At 23.6% G+C, this 22932-nt stretch overlaps 1 protein-coding gene across 1 annotated transcript in view; it reads right to left on the bottom strand.

Moving 5' to 3' along the window:
* Positions 1–773: 773 nt before the first annotated feature.
* The window catches only part of LOC127282050 (bicaudal D-related protein homolog), a 39911-nt gene continuing 17752 nt past the window's right edge, over positions 774–22932 (bottom strand). The window contains exons 2-5 of the mRNA XM_051306120.1: positions 7665–7997; positions 6025–6194; positions 3879–4158; positions 774–2217 (exon numbers count right to left, since the gene is read on the bottom strand). Coding sequence (XP_051162077.1) covers positions 1597–2217; positions 3879–4158; positions 6025–6194; positions 7665–7997 — 1404 coding nt within the window. The 3' untranslated portion in view covers positions 774–1596. The remainder of the gene's footprint in view (positions 2218–3878; positions 4159–6024; positions 6195–7664; positions 7998–22932) is intronic.

Raw genomic sequence — 22932 nt, 5'->3', positions numbered from 1 at the left:
TTTAAAATTTTAATTTGAAAACATTTTTTAAATATCAATTAAAAAATGTGTTAATCTGTAAATTACTTTTTGAATGGAAATAAATAAAAATTATTTTCATTGAAAGAGATAATTGAAATAAATTTAAAATCAATTAAATACTAAATGATTTTATATTTATTTTTAAAATCATTTTTTAATTGTCAATTAATTTATCTGAATTAAAAATTCAAAGCTTTTAGGATTTTTCATTTATATAAAAAAGAATCGTTAAATGCAAATCAAATAAAAATGATAATAAAAAAAATTACAGAATTAAACTGATATTTTCATTGTGAATATTAAAAAATAATTTTCCAAATCATATCTCAATTTAATTTTTCAATAAAAAAAAAGTCAATGATGAAGATATTGTATTCTATGAATAATGGAATTAATAAAACTATCAACTGAGACACTAGTAATTGAAGAAAAATTAAATTATAGAGATATTCAAATAATTGGATACTTAAATTATTCACAATTAATTATTCAATTATTAACAAAAAATCGTTTTTTCAAACAATCGCAATGAATAAAATTTTCCTATTTTTCCAATTTAAATATTTAATTTAATTTTAACGATTTAAAATTAATTTTTAAAATCTTTTTTCAATTATCACAATTAAACAATTAATTAACTATCGATTAGTGAACACTTTTTTTTTGAATAGAAATAATAGAAATTTAGTTAAATAAGAGAATTTAGTTTGGAAAAATGAACCGAAAAAATTCCGAATAAATACAAAAAAAGCTTTCTTATTTGTACAATTTTTTATTTTTTTTTATTAAATAAATAAGCGACACTGAGTAAAATCGATTTTTATCGATTAAGTCACGTGCGCGTTCATCACTTTCTCTCTCTCTCTTTTTTTCTAATATCTTACAAATTTTATCTAGTCGTTGTTCTTTAATTTATATAACAATATTTCATTCTCTCACTTTATTAATTAATTTTTTTATTTTTTTTTTTTTTGCAAAAGGCACACGACTTTTAAGTACACATGTCCATTCAACTTTTAATATTGCACTATATATTTATATTTTTTTGTATAAAAAGGATAAAAACTTTTTTTTCTTTTAAAACTCCTATTAAAATTCTAAACGCACTTCCATTCGCAATTTTTGGTTGCTTCACTTTCCGTTGGACGGATAATAATGTATAAAAAAAAAATTTACAAATCTCAACTCTTTCAATCCGAGAGTCACAAACTCAGATTATATGATTCAAAAAAAAAAAAAAAAAAAAGAAGAGATCATTTCAGTTAAAGAACATTTCCGTTCTTGTCGAGGACTCAACGCGACACAATATGCCCATTATTATCGATAATAAAGAAAGCATTCATGCCTCACTTCTCTCGCAATAATTCCATTTAAAAAAAAAACAGTATTACAAATTGTCAAACATTTTGCTACCGAAGAAATAATTACGGAATTCAATTTACATAAATTTTCTTTTGCAGGAAAATAATTTTCCCAAAAAAAAATTCAATTTGAAAATAAAAATAGTTTTGAATTCTTTTTTTTTTATCCTTATTTTTGATTCGGCCATAATGAATAAAAAGAAATCTCTAACTTTCAAAAAAGTCCAAATCTCTTTTTCGAGGTACTTGAATTACGCTTTTTTCTCGCCGGTGCAACAATATCCGATCCATCACCATTTGATGATGATGATAAGGCACCAGGTGTCAATTTACTTCTAACGTGTTCATCGAGCAATGCTTGCATATCCATTTGCCATTGTTCGAGTTGTTGGCTTAGTTCAATTTTTTGCTGAATCGCCTCCATTAGTTGACTATTTGCTTGAAGTACATCGATTCGTGTCCTTGCAAGTTCAACTTCAACTCTATTTTTCCTTGCAATCGCCTGATCTCTACTTTGATAGGCCTGTGCAAGGATCTCGTCCTTTGTCAATTCAGAGTGTTCAATATCGCCCCTTGCACGATCACGTTCCTCACGTGCACCACGTAATTCAGCTTCAGAAACACTCAATTTACTCGTCATTTCAATTAGCGCCTCACCCCTACGCTTCAATTCATCTTGCGTTTGTTTCAATTGTTCCTTTGTACTCTCAAGTTCCTCACGCACACGATGAAGTTCAACAGCAAGACCCAATTCACTTGGACCACCACTTCCGGGTAATGCGAGACTATAGAGTTCCTCTATTAATTCGGATAGAGCACCCGGACAATAATTCACCTGCAAAAAAAAAAAAAATTGAAAATTCTAATTATTATAGTTTAGGAGAGAAAATTTTCATTTGTCCGCATTTTTAATTGTACGAATTTTAATTTGTATATGAATTTTTAATTGATAGAATTTTTAAGACGCCGAATTTTTATTTGTCCGGATTTTTTATTTGTACGAATTTTAATTTGGACGAATATTTAAGACGCCGAATTTTTATTTGTACGAATTTTAATTTGGACGAATTTTTAAGACGCCGAATTTTTATTTGTACGAATTTTTACGACGCCGAATTTTTATTTGTACGATTTTTAAGACGCCGAATTTTTATTTGTCCGGATTTTTTATTTGTACGAATTTTAATTTGGACGAATTTTTAAGACGCCGAATTTTTATTTGTACGAATTTTAATTTGGACGAATTTTTAAGACGCCGAATTTTTATTTGTCCGAATTTTTTATTTTTACGAATTTTAAAGACGCCGAATTTTTATTTGTCCGGATTTTTTATTTGTACGAATTTTAATTTGGACGAATTTTTAAGACGCCGAATTTTTATTTGTACGAATTTTAATTTGGACGAATTTTTAAGACGCCGAATTTTTATTTGTCCGAATTTTTTATTTCTACGAATTTTAAAGACGCCGAATTTTTAATTGATATAATTTTTAAGACGCCGAATTTTTATTTGTCCGAGTTTTTATTTCTATGAATTTTTACGACGCCGAATTTTTATTTGTACAAGTTTTTAAGACGCCGAATTTTTATTCGTACGATTTTTAATTTGTACGAATTTTTAAGACGACAAGTTTTCATTTGTCCGGATTTTTTATTTGTACGAATTTTTAAGACGCCGAATTTTCATTTGTCCGAATTTTTATTTGTCCGGATTTTTTATTTCTACGAATTTTAATTTGGACAAATTTTTAATTGATAGAATTTTTAAGACACCGAATTTTTATTTGTACGAATTTTTAATGGACAGAATTTTTAAGACGCCGAATTTTTATTTGTACGGATTTTTAAGACACCGATTTTTTATATGCCCGGATTTTTCATTTGTACGAATTTTAATTTGTACGAATTTTTAATTGATATAATTTTTAAGACGCCGAATTTTCATTTGTCCGAGTTTTTATTTCTACGAATTTTTACGACGCCGAATTTTTATTTATACGAATTTTCATTTGTCCTAAATTCGAAATGGCCGAACGTACAATATATACATAAAAAATTCGGCGCATTTTTAAATATTTAAAAATTACCAATCACAATTTTTTTTTTGATAATTTCCGATTGGTCATAATTTTAAATATTGCGACAATATCTTTTTGTCGATTTTTTATTTGGTCATCTAAAATTTCGGACAAATAAAAGTTTATCGTTTTAAAAATTCTATTAAATTCGGACAAATTAAAATTCGGTGCATTTGAATTTCTGATAGTTAAAAAATTCGAATTACTCAAAATTCTAGACTAGATTATAGAACATTTAGCGAAATTTTTGAAAAGAGTTCATTTTCCCGTGTCAAGTGCATATATAGAACATGAAACCAAAAGGAGATCTTGAATTTCATTGACCACCCACATATTGTCTTTTGAATGGGGTAAAAAAAGGAAATGCGAGCCAATGAGATAAGGGGACTAAAAAAAAAAAAGGTATATTTTTATTCACCTCGGCTTCGGTGCCATTGGCAATGACGAGCATCGACTCGTCACAATCACTCTGAAGACCTGAGTCGTCCTCGCCCCTACGTAGTCGGGAACACAATTCCCTCAAACGCTTACACGATCGTGTCACTTCCGCTCTAAGGTCTTCTTGCTGCTCCCCCAGTGAACTTCCGCTCTCCTCGCATTCCATTTCCGCTTGCAGTGATCTCGGTGGCTTCTGAATCGATCCTGATCTTCCTCTTCGTTCGGCCTCGATTGTTGCTAAAGCCGCCGACAGTTCATCTCTGTTGAATGAAAAAGAAAACATACATAAAATAAAAAAAAAAAAAATAGCAGATGGTCACGTAAAGATTATGTTTTTTTTCCCCACCCTATTATTCCTTTATACAATGGATGATCAGAAATCTATTTACAAGTTTTCTGCACCTTTCTTTCCTTTCACTTCTCTTTTTTTCGAAATTCTATTCTTTGATATTTTAATACGAAATTTTGAAAAAGCGTGAATATCTAAAATTAATTTTTTTTAGAAGAATTTTTCATGTTTTAATTTCGATATTTCAAATTTTCATTTAGAGAATTCTTAAATATACTAATTTACCGTCACAGACATCTACCTTACCGACTGATGGCAAAACAGATTTATTGAAAAATGACAATATAAAAAATTGCCGACATAGAAATCTACCTTACCGACTGATGGTAACACAGTTTTTTAAATGAAGATATGAAAAATTACCGACATAGAAATCTACCTTACCGTCTGACGGGAAAACAGTTTTTTGAAAAAGGGATCATATAAAAATTACCGACATAAGAATCTACCTTACCGACTGATAGTAAGGTAGATTTCTATGTCGGTAATCTTTATATGGTATTTTTTCAAAAAAAACTGTTTTACCATCAGTCGGTAAGGTAGATTTTTATGTCAGTAATTTTTATATGATCCTTTTTCAAAAACTATTAAACTGTCAGTTGTCAAGGTAGATTTCTGTCGGTAATTTTTTATATCTTCATTTTCAAAAGAAATGTTTTACCATTAGTCGGTATAGTTGATCTCTATGTCGGTAAATTTTATATGATCTTTTTCAAAAACTGTTTTACCATCAGTCGATAAGGTAGATTTCTATGTCGGTAATTTTTTATATTGCCATTTTTCAAAAAAAACTATTTTGCCATCAGTCGGTAAGGTAGATGTTTATGTCGGTAATTTTTTATATCTTCATTTTCAAAAAAACTGTTTTACCATTAGTCGGTATAGTTGATTTCTATGTCGGTAATTTTTATATGATCTTTTTTTAAATAACTACTTTACCATCAGTCGGTAAGGTAGATTTCTACATCGGTAATTTTTTATGTTGTCATTTTAAAAAAAACTATTTTGCTATCATTCGGTAAGGTAGATGTTTATGTCGGTAATTTTTTATATATTCATTTTAAAAAAACTGTTTTACCATTAGTTGGTATAGTCGATTTCTATGTCAGTAATTTTTATATCTTTATTTTTCGAAAAACCGTTTTATCAACAGTCGGCAAGGTAGATTTCTGTTACAGTGTAAAAATACTAAAATCTTTTACTATAAAAATACTATTTCGAAATGTAGAAGAAATGTAAAAAATAATCTAATATAAATTCAAGCAAATAAAAAATTACAAGAATATAAATTCCTTTTAATGTTCTTAAAGGTAAAATAAAAATTCTTTTAAATAACTTTTCTTAATCTTTGCTTCTGAAATGAATAATACAAATAATTTAGATTTCATAATAAAAAAAAAAACAGAAAATTCAATAAATTGGTAAAAAAGGGCCTCAACTTCGTTCAAGCAACTCTATAACATCCGGTATATCTTTTTATTCATTAAAATAATAATAATAATAAAAAAAATCAAGAAGCTACGTGTTTAGACTGTGGAAAATCAGGGTAGGTAGCATGTCCGGTATAAAATGAAGCGTGGGCGTTGAAAACGCATTAATGCAAAATGTCGTAATAAAATTGAACCGATCAATCGTTATCTCTATATAGTTTCAGTTTTACTATATATACAAATAAATATATATATATATATATATATATAAAACAGACAAAGCTATAGATTTTTAATAATGATATACATTATATAAGTATTGGTTTGTCTTTGCGAGAATAATATACCTTTCTTGCTCGGCTACTCTCGCTCGGTGTTCTGCTTCGTTACCTAGTCGCTCCAAGGCCGCGGCCCTCTCTTCGGCTTCCTCGAGGGCTGCCAAGGCTCGAGCCCTTTCCTCCCGTAATTCCAAAGATCTCCTTTCCAATTCTGTTCTTTGAGCCGAGACTAATTGCACCTATAAAAATGAAGAAACATTAGTTTATAGCCCCCAAAAAAAATCTGATAACAATCTTATTATTATTATTATTATTATTATTTCAAGTTTTATTATCTTTCGAAAACATAATAATTATGCTCACTCGTCAAATATTTTTCATACAATATTTTTTTTTTGTATTTATTTCAAACTGTTATTATTTTATTGTTACTATTTTTTTTTCTAAAAAGAAACTATTTTTTCTATAACGAATTTTCGAAAATACGATTTCTTTGAATATTTTTTTAAAGAGTTTTTTAGTAATAAAGTTTTCAATAAGAATTTTTTTTTTTCTGAAAGACAGTTTGTTTTTTATTTTTTAACAGAACGTTTTCGTTTAAACAAAAAGATCATATGTTTGTCACGTGATTATAATTTATTTGAGGAAGAAAATTCAGAAACACTTGTCTAAACACAAGATTGTCAAGCATACGTCAATTTCTTTTTTATGATTTTGTTTTTTAACGTTCGTTTTATCAAAAAATTTTTTTTTTAAATTAGAAATATTTGATAAAAACAAAAATTAATGTAATTTTTTTTTTATCTATGACAATTTATTTAAATTTTAATAAAATATTTTCCTATTGTTAGTGTAGAATACTAATTATTGCAAGTTGGAAAAATTTCCATAACGATCGATTTTTGACGTAGGAGGAAAATTGTATATAATTTATAAAAAGAAATCTAAAAAAAATAAAGAATAGAAAAAAAATAGAAAGAATTTTTTTTTTTTGGATTTCCGATAAAATTAGAAAAAAAGTTTGCAAAAAACAATTAAAGATACATGAGATGAACTTGGATAATATTTTTTGAAAGTAACACGCATATTGTGCCCTAGAAAAGTTTATGTCTTAAAATCCAAGAATATTTGGCAATCTTAGTCATAGGTTTGACCTTCAAACATTTTAACGAGTATAATCCCGCAACTATTTTGAAACTAGGCCATATTAACTGATGTAATATTATATATATATATATATGGTCTAAATTTTTCACCAAAATTTCAAGTGAATTTTTTTTCTCCAATTAGAAAAAAAAGACGTCACCATAATCTCATATTAAATCAGAAATGGATTCTATTTTTTTTTCTTAATTCGATTAAATAATCACTTTCTATATCGAAAATATAAAAATTTTCGTCATCTTTTTTTTTTCAAAATCTTCTTCTTGATTTAGCAAAAGAATTACTAAATTCTTTTTTTACAGTTTCGGTTTTTATTATTAAAATTTTGTTTTTAGTACCTATGTTTCATAAAGATTGAGGTTTTTTCGAAAGTAAATTTTTTGCCTCCTTTGTAGAGGAAGTATTTTTTAATTTATAATATTATTATAATAAATTAATAAATAATAATTATTATTTATTATTTTATCAGTATTATAATAATTATTATTATAATAAATAATTATAATAATAATAAATTGAAAAGAATTATCGATCATTATTATTACCTCGTCTCGAAGGACTTCAAGACTGCTGACATGATCTTGAAGGGTATTATTTCGATTGGCGCATTTTTCCCTGAGAACTTTTACTTCCATAAGGAGTTGTTCTTCTTGTTTTGCAGCTTCTCTCAACTGATCAGCGAGTCGCGTGTTCTGGGCCGTTAATTCGACAACTAAAGTCGCCTGATCCCGTTCAGCTCTTCGTGAACGTTCGCTTTGTTCCTCCAATTGGCTTCTTAACGATTCAACATCAGCCTCAAGTTCCAGGGCTCGAGCATCACTCTCGTCCCTCGCCTCCTCCAATCTTCTTCGAAGAAGATGCCTCTCTTGCTCCAGATTCTGTTAAAATAAATCGTTTACAGTCAAAAAATTTTTAATTCAATATTATTTCTTTATTAAATTTAACCATCAATTTTCATTTTAAATGGCATTTTAATTTGGCTAAAAAAATATTTGGAAATTCAATTTTAGCGAAAAAAAATTTGGCTAAATAAAAATTTCTGGAAATTAAAATTCAGCTAAATGAAAAGTTGGCTAAATAAAAATTTCTCTAAATTAATCTTTTGCTAAATAAAAAGTTGGCTGAATAAAAATTTCTCTAAATTAATATTTTGCTAAATAAAAAGTTGGCTAAATAAAAATTTCTCTAAATTAATCTTTTGCTAAATAAAAAGTTGGCTAAATAAAAATTTCTCTAAATTAATCTTTTGCTAAATAAAAAGTTGGCTAAATAAAAATTTTTCCAAATTAAATTTTTTGCTAAATAAAAAGTTGGCTAAATAAAAATTTCTCTAAATTAATATTTTGCTAAATAAAAAGTTGGCTAAATAAAAATTTCTCTAAATTAATCTTTTGCTAAATAAAAAGTTGGCTAAATAAAAATTTCTCTAAATTAATCTTTTGCTAAATAAAAAGTTGGCTAAATAAAAATTTTTCCAAATTAAATTTTTTGCTAAATAAAAAGTTGGCTAAATAAAAAATTCTCTAAATTAATCTTTTGCTAAATAAAAAGTTGGCTAAATAAAAATTTTTCCAAATTAAATTTTTTGCTAAATGAAAATTTGGCTAAATTAAAATTCTATTAGAATGAAAATTCATGAAAATAGAAATTCCATTAAATCCCATAATAAATCACATTTTTTAGAGGCACATTTTTATTTACATTTTTCTTTTTGTAAAGTTAAATAAAAATGTAAAATATACATCTTTGTTGAAACTCAAAGATGAATAAGGTATATATATATATATAAGCGGTAACAGGTTGTAAATGGATGACAATAAGTAAAGTTTAAAGACCCTTCTCTCTCACAATGGAAGTTTGCTGAACAGGTCAGCAAATTATCATTTACACTGCGGGTTTAGTTACTGAGAATCTTTTCTAGTGTGAAAAATTTCTTTTGTATATTATTTTCTTTCGTCAAGCCTATATTCTTTTTCAAAAATCCCATCATAAAAAAATACGTGAACAGAAATATTAAAGGAACAAGTGAAAAATATAATAAAAATTCCAGTGGGGATTATTCGATAATTATCGGAACAAAAAAATAAATAATAAATAAAAATAAATAATAAATATAAATAAATAATAATAAATTAAATAAATAAATAAATTTTTGAAAAAATATTTCTTTTCTAATTTTGCAAAATATTTTTGTAGAATACTTTGCAATAATCATTTTACTATAACTAAAACGTTAGAATCGCTCTATTTAACATTCTTCTTGGGCAATTTTTGTTATTTATCTTTTGTGATGACTATAGACAATATAAACTAGTCAATAAAAACCAAGAGAAAGTAATAAATTGTTAAACCATAATTTTTCAGTTGCAATTGAATAATTTTATTTTGTGATCTTCGTGAAATTAAAACTCATATTTTTTTTTTGTCTCGTGAAAAAATAAAAGAGACAAAAATCAAAATAATATATAACAATTATTATCTCTCCTTTTTAATTATTTAACTTTATCTTTTTAATATAATAACATAAGAATAATACATTGTGTAACAATTGGAGAGAAAAAAAAAAATATATAAGTATATCAATTATCAACTCTCGACTAATTTGATAGAAAGTATTGCCTTTTGTTTATACTAATTTATATGAAATAGGAAGCATTATATTAAACTTTTTAATATTTTTCACACACACATTTAATAATTAATAAAAAAATATTTTGAAAATCACGATTTAAAAAGAGCGATTAATTATTCTATTTGGAGAAAAAATTATATATAGCATTTTCTCAAATTAGTAAAATTTTATAAAATAATTTTTTTTAGAATTTTTTAAAATTTTTTATGAGAAATTAAGAAATATATGCAGTATTAATTTTTGTTTTCAATTTTAAAAATTGTTTTTTTTTTTTTTTTTAAAGAGAAAGAATTTTGAAGAAACTTTTAGTGAGTGTAAATTATTGTAATGTTAAAAAATAAAAATGATAGCAAAATTTCTCATTATAAGATAAAAATAAAGTTGACGCATATAAAAAAGTAGAAAACTAGAAAGAGGGAATAAATCTCAAGTGTATCATTGTGCCCAATGTCCAAAATTGTAACCCACGGGTTACCATCAGAATAATTTTTTTATGAGAATAATAAATACTTGTGTTCTTATTATCATCATCTGAATCATTATTCGCATAAATTATTATCTATAGACTAACAGTATTTGAAAAGGGAAATCATTATTTATTTATTTATTAATTTATTAATTAATTTATTTATTAATTTATTTATTAATTTATTTATTAATTTATTTATTAGCAATCATCATAGAAAAGATGCGGGTGTAACGATGATGAAAAGTCAACTTTATAACCATGTTTACAAAACTAGAATAATTGCAATTATCCAGAATGACAAATGAATTGTTTTCACAAGTAAAAGTAAACGAGAAAAAACAATTATGTCATTTACAAAATTGCTATTATTTTTAATATAGAGATCTTTTACAAAAAATTATTAAATTATTTTTTAAAGTAAAAATTAAAAATAAATTTTTAATTTTAAAGGAAAATTTGCCAAAAAAAAAAATAAACAAAAAAGTGTTTTGTATAAAATCTGATAAGTTTATAGCAATTGCAAAGTTTTTTTTTGCAGATTTAGAGAAAGCGTATATAATAAATAAATGAATTTTTATAGCAGCGTTATAATTGTAGCGTAATATATATCTAATATAAAGAAAGAGAGAGAGAGAGAGAGAAAAGTTTCGAAAAAGGTGAAAATGATTCTTATTTCGCGTCTTGATTTCTCAAACATTGTTGCAAATATATGCGCTCTTCGTGACGTTTTATATATATAGTTTCTCCTTTTTATATTTTATGTTACACAAGACAATATCATCGACAACATTTGATTGAATTGATGATTGTCTATTACAGCAATAATCCATCAAAAACACTTAGATAAATTATTTCTAAAATATAGAGCAAGGATTATTTAAAATCGAACAATATGATAATATCTCAAAGATAAGATAATATAAGAAAAATAAATGTAATTTTATTTTTTTGCAAATCACTACAATATTTATAGCCAACTATATATTTATTTAATAAATTTATTTATTTATTGTTTATTATTTTTATTATTTGTATTACTTTTATATTTTTATTATTTTTATTCTTACATTTAGAAAAAATTAATTTGATTCAAATAATTGGTTACTTTACTAGCATTAAATAAATGTTTATTTGTATTAAATAATTATTATTTGAGTCAATTGCAGCTAGCTTACTATTCGACCTTACATCAATCTTACAGCAAGCTTACGATGCAAACTTGCCGAGCAATCTTGCGGCAATGTTACCGTGCAACATTGCTGCAAGCTTGTGGTGCAACCTTGCCATAACCTTGTGGCAAGCTTACTGTGCAATATTGAGCAAGGTGGGACATTTTAATGTTGTGGCAACATTGCTGTAATGTTACAAGGCAATATTGCGAAACTTGCCCAGCAATATTGCCGCAACATTGCCGCAATGTTATGTGCTGTCTGGGTAGTCAAGTAACCGAATATTTGAATCAAATACATTTTATTTACAGTGTATTTAATTTATTTAATTAATTTAATTTATTATTATTATTATTATTATTATTATTTTTATTTTTATTTTTATTATTTTCTTTTCTTTAATTTTTAATTTTTTTTAAATTTCTTATTTTTAACGACAATCTGAATAAAAATAAATAAATAAAAAATAATCTGAAAACAGTTAAGATAGTGACATTTATCGAATCTCCACCCGCGAGAATTCTTGTCATGGGCATTGCTCATCTGGAACTCATTAACATATAACATACACGCCTATTATTATTGTAATAAATTCATATGATCATAACATCATATCCACAATGAAGGAAAGTAATAAACTTTTGGTATAATAATACGTACACTAATTTGGAAAATGTTGAGGGAAAAATCGTGAAAGTCAATAAAAAAAAAGAAGATAAATTATTTCCTCGATTTTACTACCGTATTTTATACTATATGTATATCGTGTATACATAAAATGTCAAAAGTAATCGATGTTTCCTCTGTTCTTTCACAAATGCTTGAAAAAAAAAGTTAAATATTTTTAACATTTGTCATATTAATTACGAGCAAGATGACAATCCAAAAAAACCTACTTTAATAAAAAAAAAGTAAATGTTAATAAAATAACAAAATTACAATTTTATATAATTTTTTTTTAATATTATTCTTATTTGAAAATTGAATTATTCAAATTAAAATTAAAATTTGTATTTTTTTTTAAATCTCTGAGATTTAAATTTTTTTTAAAGTATTTACGACTTTCATTTTCAAAAACTAGTTCTTAACGCGAATATCTTAATTTTAAACATATTCGATTTTTATTTCAAACATATTTGTGTAATTTCAAAACAAATATTGATAATAATTTCAAAAATAATTTCTATTTTTACTGGTCAAATGGGTTATCTGAAAATTCAAATTCTATTTTTAATTTAAATAATATGAATTTAATTTAATATTTTTTTTCTTTTTTTTGAGAAAGTTTCTTTATTAATGTAATTTTTTAAATCGAGAAATCAAATCTTTTTTCTACTCTCTGTTTTATCCACTTTTGTATCGTGCACTTGAAACCACATAGTCGTGCCTAAAAATGGAGTTCAGAAAAACCGCATTCAAGTCTGCGCGAGGTTTAAAAAAAAAAAAAAAAATATCGCATCCTGTTGGATTGAAGAAGTCACGAAACGCCTCAGACCTTCGAACTTATAAACGGTACATTTTCAAACGCAAAATCTATATAGTCTAAATCTTCACTTTTAACTCACAAAAAATATTTTCCTTTCAATAAAAATTTGTTATAAATTTTCTATTTTTTTAACCAGAAAATTAAAATCCCAAAAAATTTATTTCAATAATATTATAAACATTCAATAAAATGAAATTAAATAAACAAATTATTTATTAAATTAAATTTAATAAATAATTTTATTTAAGTTAACAATTAATTTACTAAATTAAATTTAATAAATTGTACATTTAAATTAAAATTATATTTATATAATAAATATAAATTATTATTATATATAAATTATTAAATATTATATATATTTATTTTTTCCTTAAATTTATTTTTATATTTTAAACCACATTGTGAAAGAATCATCATCGTATTTTTAACGTGACAACATTTTTTCAATTATATAGAGAAAGTCAAAAATATGATGGATGATTTTTTTTTTTCCAACTGTCAAGTTCGTCGTCCCTTCTTTTATTGTTGCATTAAAGACACTCCTTTGAAAGTTGCGTGGGAGTGGATATCATAGACGAAGGAAAAAAAACGCCCTCCCCAAAAAAAAATAGGAGAAAAAAAAATATGGGAGCGTTTTGAAGAGATATTGGAATTTATTGAGCCGTGTAAAGTATAATAATATGTCCTTGGTATCCCGTGGTAACTCATCGACCAATTGCCGTGCCAGAATCGACGCACAGAATATATAACGCGGAGTCATTGTTCTAACGATCAGTTTATACACGATTTACATACTGGGGCACATTCCACTGTTCAATATATTATCTTCACCCTTTGACAAAAACAAACCTTGCTCGTTTTATATCGATTTTTACAGATCTTTCTTTTTTTTCAACACTTGTACTTTTGTTTATTTTAATTTATTTATTTTTATTTATATTTATTTATTTATTTTTATTTATATTTATTTATTTATTTTTATTTATATTTCTTTATTAATTTTTGTTTATTTTTATTTATTTACTTTTGTTTATTTATTTTTGTTTATTTACTTTTATTTATTTCCCGTAAAGAAATTCGCCAACCTGGCCCTGACCTGGCTGAAACAGGGCACCGGGGCCAAACCAGGCCCTGGTGGGGCCCCGGTTTTAATCATTTTTTTTTAAATTTTCCATTGATCTTATTTTTCCAAATGAACCACCTATTTCAAAGAATTATTATTACAAATTCATTGAAATCTGAATAAATATTATTAAAATTAAAATTATTAAATTTTAATTAATAAATTAATTAAATTAATAATAAATAAATAATTAAATAAATTAAAATCGACATTAAGAAATTATTTTTAAAAATAATTTCAATGAAATTGCCTAATAACCATAATAAATTATTAAAAAGTCTTGAAACGAACATAACCTTTAAATTCAAGTCATTTTTGGCGGGAACTCAACCTCCACTTGCGGCTATATTGAAAGTCTTAAAATTTTCATAACCTCAAAATTTATGTCATTTTTGGCGGGAAATACGGAGAGAGATGAGGGATGGGGGAAGGACTTACACTGCTTTATTCAGTCTGAAAACAAACATAACCTCAAAATTTAGGTCATTTTTTGCGGAGGAGGGGAAATGAGAGGAGGGAGGGGGGACTTGCGGCTATATTCAGAGCCTTAAATCGAACATAACCTCAAAATTTATGACATTTCAGGAGGGGGAGGGGAGGGGACTTGCGGCTATATTCAGAGACTTGAAGCGAACATAACCTCAAAATTCAGACTATTTTGGCGGAGGAGCGGAAATGAGAGGAGGGAGGGGGGAATTGCGGCTATATTCAGAGTGTAGAAACGAACATAACCTCAAAATTTAGGAGGGGGGACTTTTTTTGGGTGGTTTCCACTAAATCGAGGCAGAACCTAAAATATACAATTTATTTCTTAAAAAATAATAAGCCTCCTTTTGAAAATAATTCAAGTCAGAAATTAAGAAATATATTTCATAAACGGAAATTTAAAAACCTAATTAATTAAATTTTGATTGACAATGATATTTGCCTCTCAGATATTAAAAAAAAAGAGTTAATAAAAATTTTATCCCCACGCATATAAATTAGGTATACATATGAGCAAATTACTTGAATAGTGTGACTCATTCTCTCTGTATGATATAAAAGTTATTTTAAGTAACAGGTAGTAGAATTTTATTTTAAAAAAATGAAGAAATTTTATTAAAACAAAAATTTTGACAAGTTACTTGAATAGGTAATAAATATTAAGAAACTAAATTTTTATACAATCCAACTATTTAACTAGAAATTATTAAATGTCACTTATTTTATATAAAAAAATATTTTTTTTTTAATTTCATAATTTAAATAAAAAATATTATTTATTTATAATTCTGTTTTAGAAATTGTTAACTATTTTTTTTTTCTAAAACTATTAATCATGTTTTTATAAAACTGTTAATTATGTTTTTATAAAAAAAAAAAAAAATGCTAATTGAACGTTTTCTAAAATTGTTAAATAATTTTTCCACACGCAAATGTAGATAATTACTTTGAGTAAACGCTAATTACTCAGATCTATATAATTGTATAACGCAAATACGTTTTTTTTGTGTCATTAACATCATTATCTATATATATTATAGATTATAGTAAGCAGTGTATAGTTTATTATCGAGTATTAGAAAAAGATAAAGAACATTTTATTATTAACTGATAAAAACAAATCTCTTTTAAATATAATTTTTTTTATTAATTGTTATTAATTATTTGAATCAAATTTTCTTTCAAGTAAAAAAACAAAAATTGAAATTTTAACCTCATTTCCTATCAGAAATTATTATTAACAAATGAATAATTATTTATTTATTTCTAATAATTATTTAATTTCAAATAATTATTTATAATAATAATAATATTAATAATTTATAATAATTAATAATAAAATAATTAATCAATAATAATAATTAATTAATAAAATAATTACACGCAAAAAAAATCTTCATACCTAGAACAGCGATATGTTTCACTAAAACAGCAAAAGTTTTGCGGCTATTTTAAAGAAATATATATAGCTGTTCCAGAGAAACTTATCACTGTTCTAAGAATTTTTTTGCGTTTATTTATTATTAATAATAAAATAATTATTAATTATTTGAACCAAAGAATATTTGTTTCAAATAATTTTTATTTTGTACACCCAGAGAAATGATTTATTTGAATCAAATAAAATATATTTGAATTAAATAAACGTATATTTGTCTCAGAGCCTACTAAATTATTTATTTGGCGTAATTAAAAATTTTATTTATCATAAATAAATATTTCCTTGCCTCAAATAAATTTTTTATTTAAATGAAATAAAATATATTTGCAACAAATAAAAGAGTTAGTAGGCTCGGAGACAAATATACCATTTCTCTGAGTGTACTAATTATTTCGAATAAATTTTCTTTTGGTAATAAAACGAAAAAAAAAAAACATAGTATTATTGAAACTTCATTTCCTATCAAATCTAATATTGTAACGATGAAATTTTCTACAAAGCACGTGTGCTGGTTTCATAATTTTAACGTTTATTTTTTACGATAAACTACATGTTTATATATATACACGAGCACATTGTAAAATTTACCTGCACGGGATATACTCGGTTAAAATGAAGAGGGAGGCAAGGATAACCATGACTCATGCCCACAGAGACCTGTTTTCATTTCCACTTTCAATTCTATATATCTATTCCAACTCACGTTTCTTTTACTTCTTTATGCATATGTATTTTGATCTCTCGCAGAGTCATTGAAAACTACCTGTAAATGCGAATCACTTTACGTCCAAAATATATATATATATATATATATATATCTATACACTTATACACATTTACAAAAAAGATACATATATATATTTCTATACAATAATATATATATTTTCAGATGTACATTCACCTGAGTGTTAATACTATATATATAATGCGTATATAAAACAGGTCCAGATTATAAACTGAACCTTGAGAAAATAGTCTTTTAAATCTTTGCTTCCATGTGTTTGTATATAAAATGATTTTAAACTTCATATCGTTAAATCTCCTTCACGTACTATTTAATATAATATCTATAAGCGTTTTTAATTATATTAATTACAAGTGGCACCTATTCAGAAAATTGTTGAAACTCTAGTCGAAAAGGTATTTTACGACTCATATTTCAACTAATTAAAAATTAAGAAATTTTAACCCCCTAAATAAAAAAAATTGAAAGTAATTTTAGAATTAAAAAAAAAATTGGCTATATAATAATTATTAATAATAATTATTTTAGCAATTATTAATAATAATTATTTTAGTAATTATTAATAATAATTATTTTAGTAATTATTTTATTTATTTATTTATTTCACAAATAGAAATTATTTTAATAATTATTTTACTAATATTAATGATTAAATAAATATTATATAATATTGATATCTATAATTATTATAATAATTATTTTAATTTTTTATATTAATAATATTTTAGTTTTTTATAATAAAAATAATTATTTTACTTTCTTATTAATAATGCTTCTTTTTTCTTTTTCAAAGTAGAATTTTATAATTATATATGTATTTATCATCAATTTATTTAATTTGAAAGGCCCCCCTAAAAATACAGATACAGAAAAAATTGATGAAAAAAAAGTTTTTAATAAAACATTATTTATTATTCTATTATTAAATACGTAAAATACTTGTATTACGAAATTTATAGAGAAAAAAAATTTAAAAAAAAACTAATACGTAAGGCGTTAATGTACTTTTGATTATGTATATAGACAAAGAAAAAAGGATTTAAACAGATTCTCGCGAGTCTAATTATTTTCGTCTATATATATACGAAGCATTAACCTTTTTATGAAAACGATGTTCTTATATAGGTGATCATTTTATTATGCAACTTTCAAACTGAAATCTGTAATTTATTTTATAAATCTCCTGACATTTCACATCTCTTGGAAAAAGCATTTTATTTGTATATATAGGTATACTATTTGAGATTCTCTGGTGATGAATCGATTATAATCTTGACAATAATTTTTGCGCGCGATTTATAATCAAATATACGCGGTATTTTTATCAAGTAGAGAGAGAGAGAGATAAAAAAATAATTACTAACAATTTAATGAATTTTCCAGAAAATTGGAAAATAATAAAAGAATTTGATTTATTATAATAAAATAAAAAAATAATTAGTGAAATTAAACAAATAATAAATAAAATAATAAATAAAATAATAAATAAAATAATAAATAAAATAATAAATAAATAATATAAATAAATAAAATAATTTTTTGAAAATTAATTAAAAATTTTTAAAAAATAATTTTTTTAAAATAAAAATATAGTTTTCAATATAAAATTTCCACGATATTAAATCTGTGATAATAAAACATGACTCATATTGAGGAAAGTAATAAAGAAGCGCAAAATTACTTTTTTGTTACACTTTAAATATTTCCTTATGTTTAATAATAATAATATTTCGAATAAAATTGACAACAAATCTATATTTCGCTTTGTTTAAATAATAAATTGATCTTATAATATCTCGATAACAAGGAAATTAAATTTAATTCCGTAATACAAAATATCTATAGTACGATCAGTGATAAAGATTTGAAAAAAAAAATAGTTAAAAATTTTAATAATTATTCTTGATATATAGTATAGCATTATTCGCCTTAGAATAAAAATAATTATTATTACAAATTGCCTAAAAAATATTAAGAAATTTTATTCCAATTTTAATAAGAGAAAATAATGGTAATTAAAAATAATTACAAAATTGTTAAAATAATAAATAAATCGATATAAAAAAAAAATAATAAAAATAATTGCAATGATTAAAATAATAACTGAAATAATGTTAATTACAATAATTATAATTATGAAAAAAAAAATTTATAAAAATTTAATGTAAACTTAACATAAATATAATAATTGCTGAATAAAATAAAATATTATTTTAAAATAGAAATTTAATTTTGAAATATTGTCAAAGTTAATTAAATTATTTGCAAAAAATAAAAAAAAAATTTTTCCCAAATAACCTACTCTTTCTAAAAATCTATTTCGAATCTAATTTGATTGAAATAAATAAAATCATGTTAAATGAACTATAACTAATTAGAGAGTATTGGACCTCAGGGCAATGAACCTATCATCCGCACAGAACAGTGCAAATTGACAAAAGAAAAAATAAAATAAAATGGTCATTGAACTAAATTGAAAAGAGAAAAGAAAATTTTTTTTTTCCTTTAAATTTTAAATAAAGACAAAATTTTTTTTTTTTATAACGAATTAACGATTTCTACCTTATGAGGAATTTAAAAATTAAATGCGGCTCAAAGAGAGAGAGAAAAAGATAATAAGTGAGTGTAGCAGAAAATTTTTTTTTTTTTTTAACTTGCGACATGTAACAATGCTGTTCATAACAATAGCGAATTTAATTCACAAGCAGAGTATAAATAAGTTAACGATTCACAACGCACATCGAGTATACATATATCGTTGCACAGTCAAACGCCAACTTAAAATACCATTGTTATTTTTTTTTTATTTGCATAATTTAATTGTGGTGTAAGATATTACATTTTTTTTCTTCTTTTAAATACTTAATGTTTACTTTATGCAAGAATTAATGTCACAGATAATGAATTATAATTTTATAAAGAATAAAATAATTTTTTTTAAATAATTATTTGTTAAACAATTTTTTAAAATAATTTTTTTAAAATAATTATTTGCTAAACAATTTTTTAAAATAATTTTTTTAAAATAATTATTTGTTAAATAATATTTTTAAATAATATTTTCAAATAATTATTTTAAAAAACATTTTTACAAATAATTATTAATAAAAAAAAAATCCTCTAATTTGCATTATAAAAAATATAATAGAAAAAAATTAAACAATTAAGTTTGGACAAAAAATGAATTATTATTGAAGTTTATTGAAACTATAAATATTGTAATTTATATTCTCTCTAAACTGTAAATTCAAATTAGAAAATATTTATAGTAGAAACAATTTTAATTATGTATAGAATAAAAATTATGAATATACTTTATGAAATTTTAGATTTTTTAAGAATTTGATTTCTCATTAAATTATGTGTGATAATTTAACAAGATATGACTTAAGAGTAAATTTTTCATTGAAAATAATAATAAAAAAAAAAAAAAAAAAAATAATAAACTAGAACCGTTTTCTAACAACTCGTGTGTGGAAATAACGATTGAAGTTAAATTGGATTTCCTAATATCTAAATTAAAAGTAATTCGATTGAGTAAATTTCGGGCATTTATATTTAAATAGTAAATAAATTACTACTAATTTAATAAATAAATTACTATTAATTTATATTAATAAATAAATTATTGATTAATGAATAAATTACTTATTAATAAATAAATAATTGATTAAAAAATAAATTAGGTGCTCTTTAGTAAATAAAATTACTGATTAATGAATAAATTACTAATCAATAAAAAATTACTGATTAATAAAATAAATTAGGTACTCTTCAGTAAATAAATTACTGATCAATAAATAAATTACTAATCAATAAAAAAATTACTGATTAATAAATAATTTATTGATTGAAAAATAATAATTTACTGATTAAAAAATAAATTACTGATCAATAAATAAATTTCTAATGAATAAAAAATTACTGATTAATAAATAATTTATTGATTAAAAAATAATTTACTGATTAAAAAATAAATTACTGATGAATAAATAAACTATTTGTAAATTTTTCTAAAAAAAATAAATAAACTATCAAAATGAAAAAATAATAAATATTTCGTTTATAAAAAGAAATAAAAATAAATATAATATAATATAAAGAATATATAAAATAAAATATATATTATAAATCATTGATTTATATAAGGTAAAAGATTTGAAAGTAATTTAACAATGCGAATATTATATATATACACCAATTTCACATAAATATGCATCTATTATCCGAATAAAGAATGATAACCATGAGACTAGATATTATTACTATATATAAAATTGCTTCCCATTCACTTATATATATATTATAGTGAAAATATTATATATAGAAATTTTCAACTCCAATTTTTCAATAGAATCCTTTCTTTCAATTTTTTTTTTCAATATATAAAAGAATAACCTCAAACTCGAAACGCTCGTCGATTCTAAAGAATGGAAAGTAATTGAAGGACTAACCGTCCCCGAAATTTCATTGTAACAAAAAAAAAAGAACGCGATTCCATGGACACGCGCATAAAAATTCTATTAGCCTTTTACTTTCATTATAACGTCTAAATCACACATTAAGCAAATTGCTTATTAACATACATTATCATTTAATCGCCGTTTTTTTTTAAAGAATTCTTTTGTTAAAAAGAGAAAAAAGCAAAATTCTTTTGTTTTCTCGAAATTTTTTTTTTCAAAAATATCTTTTATTGTTCTAATTTTATCAATGAATTTTAATCAGTAACTGATTGTTTGTTAAATTTTAATAATACTTGAGAAGAAAATAAATTCTTTTTAAGAAAAATAATTTTTTTTTCGGAAATTTGTTTTTAAATTTAATTTTTTAAAGAAATTTTTTTTAAAAAAAAAGAACAATTGGAGAAGAAAAATTGTTTGTATTTTTTTTTTAATTTCCACTTCTAAATAAAAATTTGGAATTATTACCACACGGAGAAAAATGGAAAACGGGAATAAAGTAACTTTTACTATACTTTAAAAGTAAAATCTCAACTGTCCCCAGTTTTTGCGCATCTTTGGTAATTTTTACTTTCGAAAATAGTAAAATTTACTATTTTCGGAATAATTTTTACTATTTCAGGAGAAAATTTTACTATTTTTGGAGTAAATTTTACTATTTCCAGAATAATTTTTACTATTTTTGGAGTAAATTTTACTATTTCCAGAATAATTTTTACTATTTTTGGAGTAAATTTTACTATTTCCAGAATAATTTTTACTATTTTTGGAGTAAATTTTACTATTTCCAGAATAATTTTTACTATTTTTGGAGTAAATTTTACTATTTCCGGAGTGAATTTTACTATTTTTGGAGTAAATTTTACTATTTCAGGAGTGAATTTTACTATTTTTGGAGTAAATTTTACTATTTCCAGAATAATTTTTACTATTTTTGGAGTAAATTTTACTATTTCCAGAATAATTTTTACTATTTTTGGAGTAAATTTTACTATTTCCGGAGTGAATTTTACTATTTTTGGAGTAAATTTTACTATTTCAGGAGTGAATTTTACTATTTTTGGAGTAAATTTTACTATTTCAGGAGTGAATTTTACTATTTTTGGAGTAAATTTTACTATTTCCAGAATAATTTTTACTATTTCAGGAGTAAATTTTACTATTTCTGAAGGGAAAATTACCAGAAATGCGCAAAAACTGCGGACAGTTAAGATTTTACTTTTAAAGTATAGTAAAAGTTACTTTATTCTTTTTTCCATTTTTCTCCATGCAATTGGAGAATTTTTTGAGAAAATATATAAATTTTGAGGAGAAAAGAAAGTGAGTCTCCCACGAATAAAATAAAAGACCAATAAGGAACTAACATATATAATATAATTGTGAGTCACGCATTCATTTAGGTATGAATATGTAACCTGTAACATTTTGCAAATAAATAAGACGTAACACTCGAAATAAATAATAAAGAAATTAAATATACAATTGGATTAGACAATGCAAAGTTCCTCATTTCACTTCCTCTATATCCTCGTTCTCTCTACTTCGCGTATTTTATAATATATGTTTACACATTTAGTGCCAGAGAGAGAGAATATATAGTCGAAGAAAATAAAGTGAATGTCGTTTGCATACAAATTCATTCACAACATATATATATATGTATATTTTACACATATACCAATTCAACTATATGCATTAAAAAAAAAATAAAAAAAAACTACACATATAGTGAAAGTAACAAGATTTTTCATTATTTTACCTCGAATCTAATCGTCAGTCATGATCCATGATTAGTAATT

The sequence above is a fragment of the Leptopilina boulardi genome, unplaced genomic scaffold (assembly GCF_019393585.1).
Source record: "Leptopilina boulardi isolate dan_hultmark-lab unplaced genomic scaffold, ZJU_Lbou_2.1 LbouV2_278, whole genome shotgun sequence".
Taxonomy (NCBI): domain Eukaryota; kingdom Metazoa; phylum Arthropoda; class Insecta; order Hymenoptera; family Figitidae; genus Leptopilina; species Leptopilina boulardi.
The sequence above is the reverse complement of the archived record's forward strand: the minus strand, read 5'-3'. Positions and strand labels throughout refer to the sequence as shown.